The 20,233-nt window shown below is 37.4% G+C and overlaps 2 protein-coding genes across 3 annotated transcripts; both read left to right on the plus strand.

Annotated features, from left to right (window-relative positions):
* The first annotated feature begins 864 nt into the window (after positions 1-864).
* On the plus strand, positions 865-11,567 carry LOC116264204 (zinc finger CCCH domain-containing protein 13-like). 2 transcript variants are annotated; one of them, XM_031644291.2, is made up of 12 exons: positions 865-1,023; positions 1,904-2,175; positions 4,525-4,653; positions 4,957-4,990; positions 5,832-5,973; positions 6,121-6,177; positions 8,180-8,277; positions 8,467-8,538; positions 8,736-8,950; positions 10,052-10,233; positions 10,434-10,664; positions 11,172-11,567. In XM_031644291.2, the coding sequence occupies exons 2-12, from the start codon at positions 2,055-2,057 to the stop codon at positions 11,289-11,291; spliced, it is 1,401 nt and encodes a 466-aa protein (XP_031500151.1). In that variant the 5' UTR covers positions 865-1,023; positions 1,904-2,054; the 3' UTR covers positions 11,292-11,567. The 2 variants fall into 2 exon arrangements, with proteins under 2 accessions (XP_031500151.1, XP_049936509.1); XM_050080552.1 differs by lacking the exon at positions 865-1,023 and adding an exon at positions 1,058-1,079.
* Positions 11,568-12,750: 1,183 nt separating this feature from the next.
* LOC116263792 (polycomb group protein FIE1) lies at positions 12,751-18,183 on the plus strand. The gene is made up of 13 exons (XM_031643570.2): positions 12,751-13,038; positions 14,166-14,231; positions 14,340-14,462; positions 14,556-14,636; positions 14,713-14,805; positions 14,928-15,003; positions 15,728-15,807; positions 15,875-15,946; positions 17,011-17,070; positions 17,333-17,429; positions 17,677-17,740; positions 17,850-17,909; positions 18,004-18,183. Exons 1-13 carry the CDS (start codon positions 12,853-12,855, stop codon positions 18,059-18,061), a joined length of 1,116 nt encoding a protein of 371 aa, XP_031499430.1. The 5' UTR covers positions 12,751-12,852; the 3' UTR covers positions 18,062-18,183.
* The last annotated feature ends 2,050 nt before the right edge of the window (positions 18,184-20,233 follow it).

Below are 20,233 nucleotides of genomic sequence, written 5' to 3' on the forward strand. Positions count from 1 at the left end.
AAGAAATTTAAATTATTAAACAAACAAAGTATTTTGTTTATGAAATTAAGAAACTCTAAAATTTTGATTCCATTCGGGTTTGAGGAGGGCTTATGATTCTGGAATCTCCAATAAATTATTGAATCAAAATTCCAAACCATCAAACATACCATATGTATTTACTACTTTGTATATAACATCGGCAGTTGTTTGTCAAAATTTTGTCTTCGAAAAAAAAAAAAAACTTGCACAAGTTGGGTTTAAACTGATCATCAACATATGATCCTGAGAGAGATAACAAATGCTTTGAACGCTTGGATTTCAACCTCAATATAGGTGAAGTTTAATTACCATCAAAGAAGTTGGTATAGCTGGTCGACTTTTGGCTACAAAAAATGGTCAGAGTCAAAAGTTCGAGACTCCAGCCATCTTCACAAGACTAAGCAAGTAACTGGATTCAGATTTATAGTCAGATTTGGACTTTATTTTTTAAACACAAGTTGTATATATTCAACTAGCATAAGAACTGACGTTTTATATGTAACTAGGTAAGTGTTCATTTAATTCCATTCAAACGTTAGATTTGATTTAAAATTCTACTATGGAACTGTATAACTGATTTCAAATCCAAATAGTAATTGCATTTGTATACAACAGATGATCCTCGCCATAATCCGACTAACACTTGGTTATGTAACAGTGCTTCCTTCTTGAGCCAAATGCTAGCCTCTCTACCTGTAATGATATTGATTTTAGATCTGGATTTTATCCATCTAAGTCGAGAAGCGTGCGGGTCCACGTTCTTCAAAATTCCCATGAGACAGAGGTAAACTCCTTGAGCCGGATCCGGATCGCAAATTTGTGCTACTAAATCCGAAAATTTCAGTGCCCTCGTCCGCTCTCCCGGAGTTCTGCCTTCGCACTTCGGTTAACTCCAGGAAACTTTTCTCCCGCCATACGTCCTCCTCCTCGCGCTTGTGCGGCGCTCCATTTTTCTCTTCCGTGGGTTCTCAGGCTTTGATTCATCGCATAGGAGCTCTCGTGGTAAACCATCTGTTTTTTCCCCAATTTTGGAAGGCTTTGATGTGCGAAAAATCTTGGTACCAACTTCAATTTTGTTTTGTTTTGTTTGTTGTTTTTTTTTACGGCCTGTTGCTTTTCCTCTTCTTGGCTGTTGTTTTAACCCTTCTAGGCTTCTTGGTCATGTTTGAATATGGCGTTTGACCCATTTCCTTGATGGTTTTTTTTCTCTTTCACTATGGCGGTTGAATCGTCGTTTTCTGTAAATGGGTATAGCGTTTGTAATCGAGGCATGCGTCAGTATGGTTAGATAGTTATTTTTATGATTAAGATCCTTTTGACTTCCCGCTCTTGGGTTTTCCTATTCAAAAAGTAGCGCATACACTTATTCTTGTTTTATCTTTCTTCTAGTTCTGGAAGAAACAGTCTCCAGATAGGAACTATTGACCGGGCAGTTCATTTATCCTCCCCCTCCTATGTGCTAGACTTGATTCTTCTTTTCTTCCTTGCTTCATATTGGACCTTGGTGGATGCAGATAATATGACATGTAGCTCTGTCTGTCTTTCCGGCCTTTCTTTGCTGATTTGACATCAGAATGTATTAACCGGTTTCTCTTTGACTTCTTCGGCTTGTCCATACATGTATCCGTTCTCCCTTGTTGGGTTATTTTGGGTGGAGGAGAGTGGGGTGGTTCGATGGTTGGGGTTATGCATTATACAGTTTCCTTCTCTTTTATCGTTTAAAAGACTACATTTTCCCCAAATTTTCTTTCCTTCCCGTTGAATTATAATTTTTTCCTTCCTTGGTTGATTTGAGACGTTTTTTCCCCTTTTTGTTGTAATTTCATGTTCTATTTTTCTTCTTTGAGATATCAATTTGTTGATTATCTCCATTTCTTTTCAGGGAGATGCCATTTCTGATCTAGGTCTTTGAAGGATTTGATCTAATAATTGGAGCACGTGATTGTTTAATGTTGCAAGTTCTCATTCCAAACCAGGATCCTTTTCTTCTATTGTGGCTTTGAATTTTCCAAGTATTGCACACTTATTTCAACATGGTGGAACGCAAGTTATACAAAACCAAGTTATGCATCCTATTTCAAAGAGGCCGCTGTCCGCGCGAGAGCTGTACATTTGCCCATGGAGAAGCTGAACTTAGGAGGTTCTCTGGTGGTGGTGAGTTTCTGATAAGAACCATCTGCAATACTATTTTGTGCTTGTCATTGTGCTGCTAGATTAACTAGTTTATAATAAACGATTTCCCTCTGAACAAAATTATGCCACTTTTAGAAGATAATAAAACTCGTTGTATTGTATGCTTTGATCAGTGGAAAATTGCAATAAATAAACAAGATTTTCTGTTATAGTTTGTCAACCTGTTATTGTCTTTTCAGTCCAGTATGATGCCCCCATAAAGGTAAATACCCTTTGCCTACTTTGTTGCCTGCTGATGTGCATGTCTCACAATTTTCAGAATGGCCATAATGAATGCCTGATGTTGGACATAAGGAAGTTAGACAGAAAGAGGTAGATAATGATACTAGATGTCCTGCATTATAATTCTACATGTTGTTCAGGGTTAATTAATCATTTGTTCTGATGTGCTGGAGCTGGATAGTCCGTTTAATTAGGTCTGTTTGAGCTTGTGCTCATGTGTATGTTCTTGCTCTAGCTGCTGACAATGCAACCAAATCAAGTTGGTGATTTTATAAATCCTAATAGTGTTTCAAGGTTTCCCCACATTTTTGTGTGAGATTATCTATTCCTATGATAATGCTCTAACCGCTGAGAATGCGACCAAATCAAGTTTGTGATTTTATAATTCCTAATAGTGTTTTAAGATTTTCCACATTCTTATGTGTGTTTCTCTATTCCTGCAACAATTGGTAGATGGCTTCCAACAATTGGAAGATGGATTCCAAAGAAAATGGGTAGAGTGTAAACGCCAGTATGAGACCACAATCTCAAACTAGGTCCTTATTCAAATCACAATAGAGAAAGTAATAAAAATACGTAGAAGCCTTATTTGTGTCTTAGTCCTTATATTTGTTTCTAATGTATTCACCAATTGTGTAAGTGCATCTACTTGCCTAGCATAATTGCATAAATGCTTCTTTCTAGTTATGCTGATCTCTGTTCTATGCATTTATCAAAGGTCACTCCTGCAACATATTGTCACATGGGTTGAGTTCTGTTCTTAAGTTAGACATTGTACATCTCTACATCCAAAAGGTCTTTGCGCACCTGGCTAGGTGAACTAGCTTAAGCCTTAACAAGTCCAAGTTCAATTAGATCTAATGTTGAGTACACTGGGTCTGCATTTTTTCACTTGAGTCAGTTTGACCAAAACAGGGTGATTTTCCTGGTGGGAAAGAGAAGGGTTCATGGGGATTTTGTAGTGATTAATATCTGGACGAGGGCATAAAAAAAAATGCTTCTCCTGGGTAGGCAAATCAAGATATGTCCAAAATTGAATAGCTTGCCTTGTCATTAAGAAAATATTTGAATGCTTAATGTTCACTTTACTAGTCATAGATACTCTTTGGTATCGTTCTATCCTGAAACTGTGGTTGTTGGATTCTCTTTAGTGCACACAGGTCTTCTTGTCTTGGATGACGATTTGCATGTTTAAACAAATATCATTTTCTTAAATGCTTTTAGTGATGAGCTTGAAGAGGGCACCATGCTGTCCAGTGAATGAAATATACATGTGATTACAGGGGATATCAAATTATGAAGAGTTAGTGGTTTGTATCAAAATCTAATATTCTCTTTTCAACTGTTGTTGCTTGATACTGAAATTAGTTGGCTGTATTTACTTTCTGTGGAATGTTATTAACTATATTTCATCTGCTAATGGTTCTCTAAATCTGGTGACAATACAAGTTCTAGCTGCTGGTGATCACTGCAATGGCTTCTCTATATGGTTGGCTTTTCATTATATACCAATGTTTCTGACGTGTGATATTATCTATGTAATATTGAGGAGATTGTATCCCAGCAAAAGCTCCATCTTATATATATCATGAATCGACTCCACAAGCTGGCAATATTGTCGATTATAGTGGAATTCTGCTCAACAATACATCTATATCTTGCTATAATGGCAGCTCCTTTGATATAGTTCATGACAGTGGGAGCTCATTTTGTAAATTCAACCTGTTTACAGAATCAGGCAGAGATCTGTATGGTCCAGATTTTCTTGTTTTCGTTATTTCTCAAGAAGGAAGGCTTGCTACTCTTCGTCTATTATTTGCTCCTTTGTCAAAAGGGTTGTCTCAATCTTAACATGGCAACTTCTGTATGTTATTGAATTTTATAAGGACATTATATATGATCGTGTTGTATCCTATGTGGCAACGAGGAACATTACTGTCCTTATTTCTTTTCTCATAGTACTTACTGTAAGGGTAAGCTTTATGTAAGGCTAAGCTCAGTGCATGTCATGCTCTTTATGGTTTTCAAGCCATCCCTTAACACAAATTGGAAGTAACTCTTCAGTCAAATGTATATCATTGGTTACAGTTAAGAGGGATTTCCGAGGTAGTGACTTGAGGGAGAGACTTGACAGGCGACAATCACCTCGTGGAAGGTCTACCTTGAGACGATACCCTAGAGGAAGACATGCATTTCATGATCAGAGACATGATAGGGGTAATCCATGCCTCCTTATTACTGCTATATTTTATTTTCTGTCCTATTCTGAGCCACAGGGAAGATGTTGGAATGCTAAATCATTGGTCATTTTTGTCTTCACTAAGAAAGCATCATAAACATGCCAATTTGTGGGGAGTGAGATACTATTCTCTAATATTTAGATGTCTTGACTGCTTGAGAATGATAGGAAGAATGGGAAAGGTTTGGGTAGAAAGATGTATAAAAAGCATTTTTAGATTCATATTTGAAATTCTGACATGCTTAATTTCACAAGATTTTAATATCCTAATTAACATGCAGGGTACAGTCCTTCTCGCTCGCCTGGAAACGAAAGGTATATAGATAAATCTGATTGTTTGCTTTATTTCATAATTTATTTGCAGTTTCAAAGTTCATGCTATGATATCTATTGCACTGTTACAGATCAGAGATAAATAATTAGTTTGTCTTCTTTTTGATGCACATCTTTTGAGAAGTTAACTGAACAAATAGGACCATTGTTCTCATTTCAATTTTTTACCTCTTGTGTATTCAGATTTCCATCTTTTTGGGTATGCTCATATTGTTAGTTATGAGCATCTTAACAAAAGCACAAACTTATGAACTGTTAAACAAAACTGCCAAACATTTGACCTTCTTTGCCACAACGATTTCAAGGTAGATTTGAGATGGAGAATGACATTTTTCTCTTGTATGATACAAATATAAATAGTGAGGTTTTCTAATTGTTGTCTTACAAAGCAAAAACTATGTCATTGGTTTTAGGTTCAAATCTAACTTTGAGGCATACACAAGAAAGGCAATGAGATAAACTGAATTTCTAAATTGTTGACCTGCTCTTCAAGTAACTGACAAATTGGTTGATTTTGTTAAATCCTTTACAAGCCATTCCCCTGCATTTTGATGGTTTTCAGGTTATTATTGTTTGTCTTATAACTTATGAGTATATTATTATTGTACTAATATTGTTGTGTTGGGGGAACAAGGGGTTGAATTTGGATCTAGGAACATCTGTGTACCTCCATTAATAAACCTGATGATCAGTGCTTAGTCAGCTTTCTGTCTGACGCTTCTATAGTTTTGGGATCTCATTATTATAATGAAGCTGTTTTGGTACCCTTCCTCCAAACCTATCTTTGAAGATCTGAGGTGTTCTGACCAATGTTCTTGTGCAGTGAGAGGAGAAACTCAAAACGGCAGCATCTGAATAGCCATAGTGATATTTCTGATAGCGTAAATTCATTGGATGATGATGGGGATCAAAGAAAGAAAACAAACATTTACCCAAATGATGACAAAGATATTTTGGAAGTACAGGTTTGGTTTGGTCACTGGCTACTATCATTTCTTAGTGCATTACATGCTGGTCAAAGGTTCTGTATATCACTATGTTGCCAACTTCATGACAGAAAGTCATCTAAGCTATATTCTTGCTTCAGCTGACAAGTTGAATCTTTATTGCAGTTAAAGCAAGCTCAATTGGATATTGAAATGCTTGATGATCACAAATGTGAGCTAGAGGTATGCTTAGTATGGTGTGAAAGAGAAATTCATATGTACTACTGATTTAGCTAGAACGTTTTCATTTACATTTTTATTCATTGCTTCATTACTTTGAGCTTTTAATCTTACCATTTTTGTCATGCAAGTAAATGTTATTCATGTTTTCTTGTTGGACTTGAAGGTATTTTCAGCGATTGATATTATCTTTTACCAAAGTAGTATTTTTCTTACTGTAACTGAAAGGTAGATCTTTGAATCATATATACTTGTAATTTTTGTTGGGTGATACGCTGTGTTTTTGGAATTTGGTTTTCTTACAGAGATTTGTTGGGGAACTTGGATAATTTGTATAAAATATTAAATACTCTTTGTTTCGAGGTCATGACATGGAATCTACATACCAGGCTATGTTTGTTAGCTCAAGGTTTTCAATTTGAACTTGAAGAATGTTAAATTTTGATATTGGGGTTTTTCAATCCAGGGTTGAGGATTTGGGTCTCTTACCTAAAGTAACATCATGCTTTTGGGGAATTCCATTGTCATACATATTATATTTGTACTTGTGATACACCGCATTGGTGTCTGTACATATGGCACAGGCTCACAGATGTGGGGTTTTGAGGGCTTAAATGCTGTTAACATGTTCTGCTTGGTTATGTATATTTGTGCCTGTGTCACATAGACCTGATTGCAAGGGCATCATCCTTGTCTATTATAACTTATAAATGAAGTTTGTTTGCTTGAGTCCTATAACACACACACACACACACACACACACACAAACACACACATATCTATATCTATATAGATGTATCTCGAAATGTTTGGTTCATGAGTAGATTTTAGCATAGCTAAATTGTTATGCATATTCTTGATTCATTGACAGCTAGACAAAAAATCTTATGTTAGTGTAGCTGATTTTGGTGTCTGTCCATGAATTACTTGTTTGGTGCATTATGTTAGGTATCAAGGAAAATCAATTATGGCTTCAAGGTGTACTAATTTACTGATGAAGAGATGAATTATCATATAGTATATGCATAAATATCTGCACAAACATACAATAGATTTGGCATGGTTGATATCTTCCTTAACTTAAAGCCGTGCATTTATATGCTTAATGGTATATGAGTCTATATTTACATGGCTGGATGAGATAGTTTAGATAATCTTTTATGATCATGCTTTGATCACATGTTTTGAGTATCCTGTAACTATTTGACTATCTTGTGTATGATTGAGCTACTCCTAGCAAGAACTAAGTTAAGGTTATAAGCTAGACCAGAATTATATCTAAACATGTCAGTCAGATTATATCATATCATAGTGATTGATCTGTTACATATATATAGGAAAAGTCAATGCTGCCATGTGCTGCACAGTTGCTGGATGGTTAAAATTTAAAAATCCTTCGCTAGAAAAACCATAAATCATAGCTACAGCCATCATAAACCATAGCCACACCATAAACTGTGGCTAATGCCAATTTAGTGACTGTTCTTTCAGCGACACTTAACTATCCGGCAACGTTCAGCACTCGGCAGCATTGAATTCCCCTCTATATATATGTACACACACACACACACTATATATATGTATATATATATATATATATATATATATATATAGAGAGAGAGAGAGAGAGAGAGAGAGAGAGAGAGAGAGAGAGAGAAGAGGTTGATTATATTGGATGGTTTTATATGAACCTTGTACTAATGAATCTTCTCCGAGGACATCAAGGGGCTGTTCTAACAACAGCAAGAAAGGGGCTGCTGGAGGTGCCCTTTTCTGGCGGTGCAATATCAGAGAGAGAGAGAGAGGTGGGCTGCCAGAGGCACTCCGAGGGCATCAACCTTCTCTTTTATATATATGTATATGTATAAAAAATGGCTGTGTTTGCACATCCAGATTTTCTGAAATTGCTCTGTGACCACAACCGCATCTGCACCTGTGCCTGCACTTGTGTGACATTATTTTGTGCTTATTATCTTGCTAATCTGGATAACTGCTTTATTTAAAGGATTCCTTGAAGAAGACAAAAGAAGAAGCTGACAGACTTGCTACAAGAAATGAGGAACTTGAAAACCAACTGAAGCAAGTGCATGAAGATTGTAAAAGGTATGGCCCACCAATGCTGTCATACATCAGTTAAATCGGTTATATTGGGGAACTGTAGTGGGAGCAGCTTTGTAGGTTCTCTTCATTACAAATGAGGTTTTAATACTGGTTACTGCTTCAAGACAATATGATTTTATCTACCATTTTGATAGTAATCATGATATAATTACCAATACATTTCCTTTTCAGGATTACTTCAAAAATAAAAAAATTCGTGAAAGCTCAGAGCCGTTATGCAAGCGCCCAAGATGAATTGAAAAGGTTTGCTGTATGTTTAGTTATAATATTTTGCTGTATGATTGCATTGTGCTAAAATTTGGTGAACTTCATTACTTGTTTTCTTGAACTTGTCAATTGTAGATGGATTACGTAGATCCTGGAGGAAGATGCATTCTGTTATGTCATCTATTTATATCTGGTGGAATAATGTTTTGTCTTTTTCGTGTATGACTTCTCAGGGCGCAAGCGCGGCTGGAAAAACTGGGAGGTCAAATGGCGTCAATCATTGCAAAACCTATTCCAAATGAGGAAGATTCAAGTATTGACATCATCAGTGATGAAGATGCAGATAATCATGGTCAGTTGAGCCCTGGAATCAAGCAGCAGAATAAAGTCTCTCCATTCAAGAAAAGGTTGTGTATCAGCCATCCTTCTGGCGAAGAAACTAAATCTGGTAGCTATCAAAGCCAACTTCCCTACAATATTGGAAAAACATGAATCATGAAATTTTGCATGTTGTTGGATATATTATGTATATGTAGACATATCTTCAAGCCAACGTCATGTCACGAGCAAATTTCAAAGTCAAGGTCAGCGTACTTGTCATTCAAAGTTGCGCAAGTGTCAATCTGATTTGCTTTGCTTGTTGCTGTGATGATGCCAGTGGACCTACAAGACTTTAACTAGATAAGATAAGTTTATACGGAACATGACACAGTGTTATGATATTTAAATATGCGTTGCTATTGAACCAAGTGCTTGGTTTGGTACCCCTGTGGTATTTAACAGAAGTTGCTTTGTTTCAGCTCCTACCAATGCAAGAAAAATGTTAACAGACACATATCATGTGGTGCCTAAGCCAACCTAGGAATCCTACTGTAAATGTTGCAGGCAAGCCACAAACCATCAAAGATTTTCATCAAGCAACCACATCCTCTAAACCACTTAAAATCTGTGAATTTATGTACAATAGAATAGCAATATTTTGCATCCCAGGAAACAGATATGTTTCTAACAAAAATCTCTGCTTAGTATTTTTTTTTATGACCTCTTCCAGTTAATGGACGATCTAAGAGTATTCACTCAGGAGTTAAATTAACCAGTGAGGAAAGGTACACCACATATGTCAATGTAGTTAGACTGCACTTACGTTTTCAGCATTTCCTTTTCCATGTTTATTGGGACAGATAATGCCTGGTCTGATATTACTTGACCTGGCTAGGGTTGACTGAGGACATGACCAGGTCATGTTTCACATTAAATCTCATCTATCTTAACTAAGTTGAACCACGAGTCTGCGAAGTTTTCTGTTATTTGCAAAAGATAGCTAGGCTGCAAAAGGCAGGAGATATAGAAGATTTAAGCTATTCCATGCACTCATTTCTTAATCTCCAAAGGCTAAGTAAAACTAATTCGCCTTGTAGATGCTTTTATGATTCTGTTGTCTAGAGCAATCCTTTTGGTTCTCTCTTCTTCACTAAAGTTGTTGATATCTTGTTTGTGTTGCCTTGTGGCAAGTCTTAAGAATTAAGAATGCCTATCGTTGCCTTTCCAGCAAATCCAAGGAAACAAGAAGCCAATGATAGATTGGTGCTGCAGTCTGAGAAAAGTGGCAAAGAAGCTCAGGGAGGATCATCATCTCTATCTTTGAGAAAAAAAAATTATAAACATTCAGTAGATCTAAACATACCTGCTTGGGAGAAACTCACGCTTTCTGCTGTTCCATCTCAAGATAAGGTAGATGATAGTTCTTCCCATGAATGTAATGACATTGAAACTGGAAAACTTATGCATCAGTTATTGATCATTGCTGATGAAATAGGTATACTTTCTGGTTTGTGGTGTTGGTTTTTTAGGTTGATAACTATCCTCTTCTTGTTTCTCATGTTGTCATGCAATTGGTTAACTGATCTGTTGGGTAATGACTCCCTAAACAGCCAAAAGGATCAGATTTAGGGCATGGACTACCATCAACTGGTATGGCTGCGAACGTGGAGGATGAACTCGTTGAAGCAATTGAGGTTGATGGAAAACCTGAATTAACAGATTCTATAAACATTTCAACAACCGGTTCAGTTGCCTCTCTGGACCCTGCTTCTGCTAAGCATGGTCAAGGCAGTCTCTCACATCTTCAATTACCAGCAAATCCTCAGAATGCCTATGACAAGGTTGAGATCTCTTTATGCTTCAAGGTCCTTGGATTTAATTTCTGTTGACGTTGGTATTGCTATTCTCTTGAGTCTTCATTCTAAAGATCGTCTACTTTGATATTAGGTAACAAGAATCTCCCTTTATAGTTGTGCAATGGTACTTTCCCAGAGCAAATGGAGACCACTCCTATTTATCGTCCTTTATACTTTATGAATTTAGAAGAAACAGAACACTTGTCCATTGTGTCTTTGGTAGCACTTTCTCATGTTCCTTTTCATAAATCCATTATGCATGTTTTGACAGTTCAAGTACTTTTTGTGCGTAGACATGTAATCTGCAGGACTGAAAAGTTTTGCAACTTAAGGCCACCTCAAATTGACTGTTCTGGTGATCTTATCTAATTTTGGATCCTTAGTAGTCAACATTACCCCTTCTATACAATATATGCAGATTACGTCTAATGGTGGTTTGCTGCTGTATATTTGTGGGTTACCTAATTGGGCTCTTTTGATGGTCTCTTGCAGTACAAGAGGGATGATGAAGATGATGAAGATGTGGATGTGGATGGTGACGAGGATGGCGGTGTTGTTCATAATGGTGTAGGTGGGATCGATCTAAATGCCAAAGTTGGAGTTGTTCACTAGCCAGAACGCAGCAAACGAGTAAGGGAACTGAAAGAAGAAAAATGAATCTATGCAATAACTGCAATCCTTTCTGGCTTGTTAAGATGTTATATAGATAATGATACTAAACACCATCAATTGCTGATTAGGTTCATACGTATTGAAGTGGTTCTTGTATCTCTTTGCTTCTGATGGTTGGTAAGGATATGTTTCAGCTTCCTTAGTGTGAGGATCTTGTAACGTCGGAACAGATGATAGCAACCCTATGACAATGCTTCCGCACTTTATTTCTAGCAATTATTTGAGCAGCCAGAAGACGATCCTGTAAGAATTATAGCCAGGTCAAATTGCATGTCCAGCAAGGTGCATGCTTCTGAAGTTGTGACCGCATCAATTGAACAATTTTGTTAGATTCCAAATTGTGATGCTCAACGTTGTAGGTAATTGTAAGATCCGGGTATCAATCATTTACTAATCCGAAATAGGTAAATTTACTTCATCATGCTGAGTAAAATTGACAGATTTGAAACCTTCTACACTAAAATTCCTGGCAAATGTACCTGAATGAACGGCCTAGTTTTTCATGGTAGAACTGGGGAACCTGCTTAGCGTGGTGCAGAGACCGAGAGGCGTCAGACTAGCGGCTAGTAGGCTGGCAGTCAGCAGTTCAAACTCCAAAGGTGATGCCTCCTTTTGCAAGTCAGAAGTATGTATCTTTTAGAGTTGAGCAAGTACATTCAAGAGGTCTTGCTGCCGTTCGTAAAAAGGTCTAGCACTGAGTTTCCCTTTAATAACACAAGCAGTTAAAAGTAGGGAGGTGGAACGACTATCCAATCCGACAAATATTTACCAAGCAAGCAACAGCACTATTTGTAGTCAAAGATTGCAGAAAGAATATCCATTCGATTGCGTGAAAATTTGAGTTGTCTCAAAACGTATTCTGTTCGTCATCCCTGAATAGTTATCAACTATAAACTAACCGGATACGATGCTTTCGCCCCATATTGAATTTGAAAAGATTTGGTTTTTGACATGAGAGAGCTCTGTGATGAACTTGCATGGTTGGTTCAACAAATTAACTGGATATACTTTAGAACAGTTCATATCGGTCCTGTACCAGGACCTCCAATGCAGATCCTGGTCGTAGTCCCGGTCTGCCAGTTCTATCGTGCTTCCAACTTTATCAAGAAAGGTCGGAGTGCCGGGGATAATCTGGACCTAAATTTCAGTGAGACGATCAGATCTCTGCTTAGATTGACTTTCATTGCAGATCCTAAATTGAAATCCAACCCATCCATGCGCTACTGCATCTAAAATAATTTCACTAATTCACTTGCTAGTCTTTTATAATTTTATTTGACATATAGTTATTATATATTCATTAGACCCGAGTTCGGCAGTACCTTGCCAGATTTGATCCCGAGTTTAACTAATTAAGGTTATCTGATTCGGATCCGGTTTCAAATTCGAAATATTCCCGTCTCGTTCTCTCATTTCCTGGAGCCGCCAAATACGGCAGCCGGAAGAAGGAGCTCCGTCGAACCTCGCCGCGAGAGAGAGAGAGAGAGAGAGAGAGAGAGAGATGAAGATGGTGAAGACGGGGTTCGGGTGCGAGCCCGTGGTGGGATCAGTATCCCTGTCGAAGAAGAAGAAGGACTACAAGGTGACTAACAAGCTCCAGGAAGGGAAGCGGCCCCTCTACGCCATCACCTTCAATTTCATCGACTCCCGCTACTTCAACGTCTTCGCTACCGTTGGGGGCAACCGAGTAAGCAGCTGCCATCTTTCCCCCCTCCTTCCTCCTCCTCCTCCTCCTCGTTCTTGTCTTTCCTTTTTCTTCTTCTTTCTGTCTTATTCTTTCTAGTGTTCTGGAACTGTGCGTTGAGGCTTTTTGACATCCGACTTGAGGACAAGACACGAAAAATTTTGTGGGAGCGAAGAACGCCCATTAGTTGTGGTGCTTCTGTAGAGCTTTTTGGTATTCCCTCGGTTGCAAATAATTGCCATGCCGTGCATAGCTGTGGTGATTATGAGAAACATATTAGTGTCAGAAAAGATAATGATAATTACGGTCGTGGCGACTCGGATAAATTATCTAGTTTTGGTTGGTTTTGTGGTTTGCTTTGGTGGAAATTGTTTCTCTTGCTGTTCACTGTGTCCGTAGAGTGTATCTTCATGGTTCTCAGGCCTGGATTTTATGGATGACCTGGTCTTAGGCGAAATCATGGATAGACAGTTTGATCTTGAGAAAAAAAAAACGCGGAACTTTGATAAATGGAAAATGAGAAATTTCGTCGAAGCTGTCGCTGAAAAACATACACTTACCGCAAGCCTGTCTGAGATACAGGAAAGTACTCTATTAGGCTGCCGTTTCTTTATGTTGTGTTCATGTGGGCGGCTTCTGCTGTTTGTTTTATTGACGGGTGTCTCTAGGTCACCGGTTTCTGTTTACCAGTCTGTTGTTTTTGTTGGTTCGACTTCTAAAGGGTTTTTATCGCTAGTGAATTTGTTCTCATCGATACTGGGTGTCATATAGGAAATTGTTCGAGTTTAAGTGTTTATGGGAGTATCAAGCACATTAGATCACTGATAATTTTTTTGATTGTTTGTATGTTGTGGACGTCACTGCTGTAGGATAAAATTTAATTCTTGAATGCTGACGGTCATTTTACTTCAAAAATTAACGTTAGAAATAAGTTAGAATTTACATACCTTACTAATGGGAATTTATTTTGAGCATGTTTGACTATGTAAGAAGATCGAGAATGCCATTAAATTGCAAATGCAGTTTCACCATACTACATACTTCTAATGTTGTGTTGACTGTTCCATACTTGCGATGACTTAAATGCGGTATTTATAGTTTAACTTCAAATATGATGTGCTATTTCTCAGGTAACTGTTTACCAATGCCTGGAAGGAGGTGGTATTTCTTTATTACAATCATACGTAGATGAAGATGTATGTGAAAGTTTACTTCTTTTTATTTTAAATGACAAAGTTTACTGTCATTTATATGGATACCCTCCATGCTCTAGTTAAACAATTTCTGCCTATCTTGTAGCTCAGAAGGACGAGTCATTCTATACTGTGAGTTGGGCTTGTGATGTTGATGGCACCCCCTTCCTAGTTGCAGGTGGTAGCAATGGTATAATACGTGTTATTGACACTGGGACTGAAAAGATACACAAGGTCTAGCATCATTTCTTCCTGCAGTTTTGAAATGTATCACTATCATTTCTTGTCAAAATTTTTGACATTATTTAAAATGCTGACCCAATGCAGAGTTTTGTGGGCCATGGGGATTCAATTAATGAAATTAGGACTCAATCACTTAAACCTTCCTTAATAGTTACTGCAAGCAAAGTAAGTCTTGTTCATCTTGGTTCATGTGATAGAAATTTGGTCGATTAAATTTTGATGTAACTGATTATTTCACTAGGATGAATCTGTCCGCTTGTGGAATGTGGATACTGGCATTTGCATTCTTATATTTTCTGGAGCTGGAGGTCACCGCAATGAAGTTTTAAGTGTTGTAAGTGCAGTTATCTTTGCAGAAATTTTCATTGCAATATTTGTGTCATGGTGTAATTTATTACTTGATAGGCTCAATATGTAAAATCATGTCAAATTAATTGGAAGTGTTGAATTTTCTAGGATTTCCACCCATCAGATATTTACCGTATTGCAAGTTGTGGTATGGACAACACTGTGAAAATTTGGTCAATGAAAGGTACACACACAACTCTAATGTTGTATTCTAATGCTGCACTTACTAGTGTGAGTTATTAGAGGGTTAATCTTCAAAGGGTTGTCTGATTTACAAACTAGAATGTCAAGTTTTCCCCTCTGGTTATTCTAGTAGATGCTACTCTTTGATTCATTGAGGAGAACTTTGGACCAACAAAGTGGTTGGTTTCTGAAGTTTTTGGTGATTCTTCTCTGGTTTAGTGTTTACTGTGCACACAGGCATGCTGGAGAGTGGAGACGTTTGATATGGCAGGAAACACTATTTTGGTGCTTGGTTTTATTTTTTCATTGCAGAAAAAGTTTGTGAAAAATGAAAATAACTGAAAATTCCAATGACTAATATAAATTCTGGATCACAGTTAGCTTTCTTGTTCATGTGCCTCAGGACGGTGTTTGTCAGTAATCAAAATAAAAGTATCTATAAAGTTATAAACCTATTCAAAAAAGAAAAAAAGGGCAACCATCTTTCTTTTTCTTTGTTTTTGAAATGGAAACATTATTGCTTATGGGACCAGACCAAAAACAAGAAGATGCTAGAATTATTAAACCAGAGTGCCAAAAGATACGGGATGGAACAGTACATGTTTGTGTGATATCATTGTTTCTACATGAGATTAAGGCAAATAGGCTACTTTGTGAATATTTTCTCGTATTATTGTGCTTTTACATAATTGTGCATCATCTTTTTAATTCTATGTATCATGCAGAGTTTTGGACCTATGTTGAGAAGTCATTCACGTGGACTGACCTGCCATCCAAGTTTCCTACAAAATATGTTCAGTTCCCTGTAAGTTTCTTATAATTTCATTCATTGCTCATTTATCTTTTGTCTAATATGTCCATTAATGCTTCAGGTTTTCATTGCCGCTGTTCATTCAAACTATGTTGATTGCAATCGCTGGTTTGGTGACTTCATACTCTCAAAGGTAAGGTTGTGCGAAATGGCTTTTCAGGAATTCTTTTTTTTTTTCCAATTAGCTGCTGTCCTGTGAGATCTTTAGGCAAACTAAATCATATTTTGGAAGACCATGAAAAATAAATTTGTCCATTCTAAGAGTATTCTAGTAGTTACACGGCATGAAAAATAAACTCCAATTTGCTAGTGACTGCTTCATGACCATAGACATTGGGTCACACCTTTATGAACACCTTACAGGCAAATGCATCTCTAATTTTGTGGCAACATCTTTCAAAAAATTCAGATGTTTTTTTCTCCCTTGCAGTCTAGGACTGGCGTTCTACCATCTTGTCCTGAGTCCCAACTTGTTGAATAAAAATGTCCACCTGTATGATGAAAAAAGACAAAATTTCATCAGGAGATGCTTGTGGACCTTTAAATTTTGCTCCAAAATTTGGTTGGTGTGCTTAATCTTGGTTGACTTCTCACCTTCTTTATCTTATTTACTTGGTGATGATTCTGAAATGAATTTTTGAGACGTGTTTGAGTAGTGGAGAAAGTTGTTTGAGGGAAATTCTTCTCCAATCCATATTCTTCCTCACTGGAATACTCCACCAGAAACACTCATTTTTGTATGGTTATTTCTGTTTACTGCATCTTCTCCCTATCTGAATGCTTCACGAGAAAAAACTCATTTTTGTATGGTTATCCCTCTATTCTGTCAAACCCGATATTTTTCTCGCTGGAATGATCTGCCTGAAAACCTAATTTTTGTGAGGGCAGTGTGAAACAGCCACTCTGCCTTTGAAAACATGCCCTTACACCAAGTTAAGGGGTTAGGATAGTTAGTCATCACACTGAAGATGCTGCATTTCAGGTCATTGAATTATTATTTCTTTAGGTTGCTAGCTAATTATATTATCTGTCTCTTGTCCTGTGTGGTTGAACTGCTATTTTAGTGGTGGTTTTAGTTTGGATCTCAGGACGAAAATTTACTTCAAATGCTTATATTTTCTTGAGGTTTATGCAAATGCAACCAGTATAATTTGCAGGGACTGATTGCTCTTGTCAAACACTATTTTGTGAGTGCAGAGTGTTGATAATGAGGTGGTCTTGTGGGAGCCCTTGATCAAGGAACAAAGTGCTGGGGAGGTACACTTGTTTATCTTGCTATCCACTTTACATTTGGCATCCAGTATCTGTGTACAGTGTCTGGGAATATGGCGTGTAGAAGATCAAAGCATTGGTGAATTGAATTCATGTTTTGATCTTTTTCTGATCATCGAGCTAAATTCTTTTCCATTAAGGTGTCATAATGAAAAGAAAAAGGAAATGATCATCATTTTAAGGCCAACAGTAACTGGACATCTAACAATTCATTTCTCTTTTCTCATTTTTCCTTCTTTTTGTCTAGGGCATGGTTGACATTCTTCAGAAATACCCGGTGCCTGAATGCGATATTTGGTTCATCAAGTTTTCCTGTGACTTTCACTACAATTCTGCCGCAGTAGGTAATATCTAATTCATTTTCCTTTTCTTGAAATGCATTGAGTGGTCATAGTTCAAGCATTTAAAATATAGAGAAGAATGCGATATTTAAATGAGTTGCATTATTATTATTATTATTATTTCACCACATGAGATTCTAGATTTCACACAGAAACGTGGAGTTCGGAGCCTAAGCACTCAAAGGAAACTAAAATTTTGTTAACTAGGGATGGGATATAAGGACTAAAATCCCTCATGAATAATCATCAGGAAACAGGGAAGGAAAGATTTATGTTTGGGAACTGCAAGCGAGTCCACCTAATCTCATAGCAAGGTTAGGGCACTCTTGTTCCCATCTTCATTTTTTTTTGCTTAGCGAACTTCTTCAAGTGTATTTCTTGAGAGCCCACTTCATTAAATTGCCTTGCAATATGCTTCATCAGGCTATCGCACGCTCAATGTAGGTCACCAATCAGACAGACAGCAATGTCCTTTGATGGAAGGTGCCTGTGCCTCTTAAATTGCTTCTCTTTTTCCAACCCATTTTGGATAGAATATTTTGGTGAAAATTGTTTTGTTTCTTTGTGTCCTGTGCAGCACCATACTTACCTGTTGCGAGGATGGGTCTATATGGCGCTGGGATGTTGTTAACTGACCACCTTTAAAGCCATTTTCCTATTGCCATCGGCTTCTTGTAAGATTATTTATAAGAATTGTTTCTGTATGATCAATAGAAATCTTTTCCATTATAAAAGCAGTCGCCTTGGAAGAGCAGAACATTCATCTCTCTCTCTCTCCCCCACCCTCCCTCTCTCTCAAAAACTTGTTTGGGGATATGAAATTACAATACAATTGCACTAGATAAAGTTAGCATCTTTTAGGGACCGTTTGGTAACAGAAACAAGTTGTTTCGATTCCTAAAGAATCATGAAATGCTGTCGGTTCCGTGAAGCTACCATAACTTTTGGGACAAATTCGAGTAACAGAAGCAACTTGTTAGTGTTCCAAACACCCTATTAGAGCTACATGAAATGCGAAGGCGCCAACTTCTTAACTCTAAGCAGGTATCCTAAGTTGAAGAAACACGAAAAGGCATATACATTTGGGATTGATTCATCTTAGAAAGGTGACCCCAGTTGGAACAACCTTGGTTCAGTTTGTTGAGGAGCTTCCTTACCATTTTATGCATGACTCACGTTTCTCTTTCAACCCCCATGGTAAAATTGAAGGACACGGATTAAAAACACGAGGATCCGACGTCACATGGATTTGTTGATGTGGTAAACTAATGAAATAAATAAGCTACGAACTTACCATTCACTTTAATAAATTTAAGCACCTCAATGAATTAGAAACACAATGTTATATATACACACACACACCCCATCACTTTTTTGTGATGAACGGTCACCATGACGAGTGGTTCGCATTTGGGACAGACGTCTAAAACTTTGCCAAGTTAACTTGATCAGATTTTATGTAATTAGATTCAGATTTGGCAAGAGCTAACCCAGTCATACAAGTGTTACAAAACACGAAAAACACATCGTTTAGTTTCATCTTTCTCATTTAAAACGGCCGGAAAGCAGAAACGTACGGAAGCGTGCATCATCTTTATGCAACCATGAAGCTCAAATTCGGTATTACGCTGCTTCTGTTGTCTTCTATCATTCATGCAGTGGCAGTCACGGTCGAGGCCAAGTCCTCTCAGCGGAAACGAGCACATCGCCAGCGAGTATTGAATTCTAGAGAGCCTTTTTTTCGGTAAGCAATTTCTATGATCTCTTTCGTTTTAAAAATTTAGCGAATATTGCAAATGGGGTTAGTTAGAATTCTGCTCAAATTTAGCCAGCCGCTATGCTGGATCGGTATATTGCTCAATCCGGTACTGTAGATTTAACTATGATCATACTATCATCATCATCAAACGCATTAATTATAAATTTGTTTCGAAAATCAGATATAGACTTTTGCTGTTTATTTGATCACAAGGAAAGTTCTAGCGAAGATAATTTCGTCAGCACACAGTAGCATTGTTTCAACAGTTGTTCTTTGTCCTTTGATAAATAAAGAACATTCATCTGAAGCGGCATGCTTGAAGCATGGCCTTCTAAATTAGTGAGGGTATGGCATGGCTTAGCTGAAACCCTTGATGGATTTTCTAAGCCTAAATATAATTCGGATTCTTAATTTTCTGAAGATTAATGTATTGATATTTGGAGTTTCGCATGGGTTTCTTCTCCAAGGAATATGCCTATAAATGCAAACTAATCAGAACTTCCACTATTCTCACACAACGATACAGTGATATATGCAAGTTGCAGGTTATTTCCAAACAAAGGTGTAGCACAAGGAGGATGTGCATGAATCAACTAGGCAGCCTTTCTTGCCTAGATTTAAACTTACAGAATCTAGAAAGAATCAACTGCACAATTTTTTGTTATAAGCTTTGAATATGGTCCAAAAGACAGGCGGGAAAATAGTTCAAGGAAGACAGAAAACTGTTTCCGCAAGAGCTTACTTGTAGCTTCCAATAATTTTGATATGAAAAGAAATTGCATTACTTTAGCTAGAGAATTTGTATGTTGCGTGGGTGCCATTTTCTGAAAGTAACATATCTGCTCCTGTTGAATGTGATAATGATCTTACTATTTCATGCTCGCCCAAGAAGATTCGCCTGTTGAATAGTTTAACTCATTAAATGCCCCCTTACTTGAACTAGAAGAATTATGACAATACTGAAAAGAGCCCCCTACCATAAGCATAAAAGAAAATTAGAAAGTCGTAGGCCTCTTTTGCTGTGGTAATGTGCATTGCCTCATCATCT

Source organism: Nymphaea colorata, chromosome 11 (genome assembly GCF_008831285.2).
Source record: "Nymphaea colorata isolate Beijing-Zhang1983 chromosome 11, ASM883128v2, whole genome shotgun sequence".
In the NCBI taxonomy this organism is placed as follows: domain Eukaryota; kingdom Viridiplantae; phylum Streptophyta; class Magnoliopsida; order Nymphaeales; family Nymphaeaceae; genus Nymphaea; species Nymphaea colorata.

Excerpts from the sequence above, each read along its gene's own strand:
- LOC116264204 (XM_031644291.2), top strand. The coding sequence starts at position 2,055 with ATGGTGGAACGCAAGTTATACAAAACCAAGTTATGCATCCTATTTCAA. Across the intron at positions 2,176-4,524 it reads TAGGAGGTTCTCTGGTGGTG|TTAAGAGGGATTTCCGAGGT; the intron begins GTGAGTTTCTGA and ends CATTGGTTACAG. Across the intron at positions 10,665-11,171 it reads CTCAGAATGCCTATGACAAG|TACAAGAGGGATGATGAAGA; the intron begins GTTGAGATCTCT and ends GGTCTCTTGCAG.
- LOC116263792 (XM_031643570.2), top strand. The coding sequence starts at position 12,853 with ATGAAGATGGTGAAGACGGGGTTCGGGTGCGAGCCCGTGGTGGGATCA. Across the intron at positions 13,039-14,165 it reads CTACCGTTGGGGGCAACCGA|GTAACTGTTTACCAATGCCT; the intron begins GTAAGCAGCTGC and ends GCTATTTCTCAG. Across the intron at positions 14,637-14,712 it reads TAATAGTTACTGCAAGCAAA|GATGAATCTGTCCGCTTGTG; the intron begins GTAAGTCTTGTT and ends TTATTTCACTAG.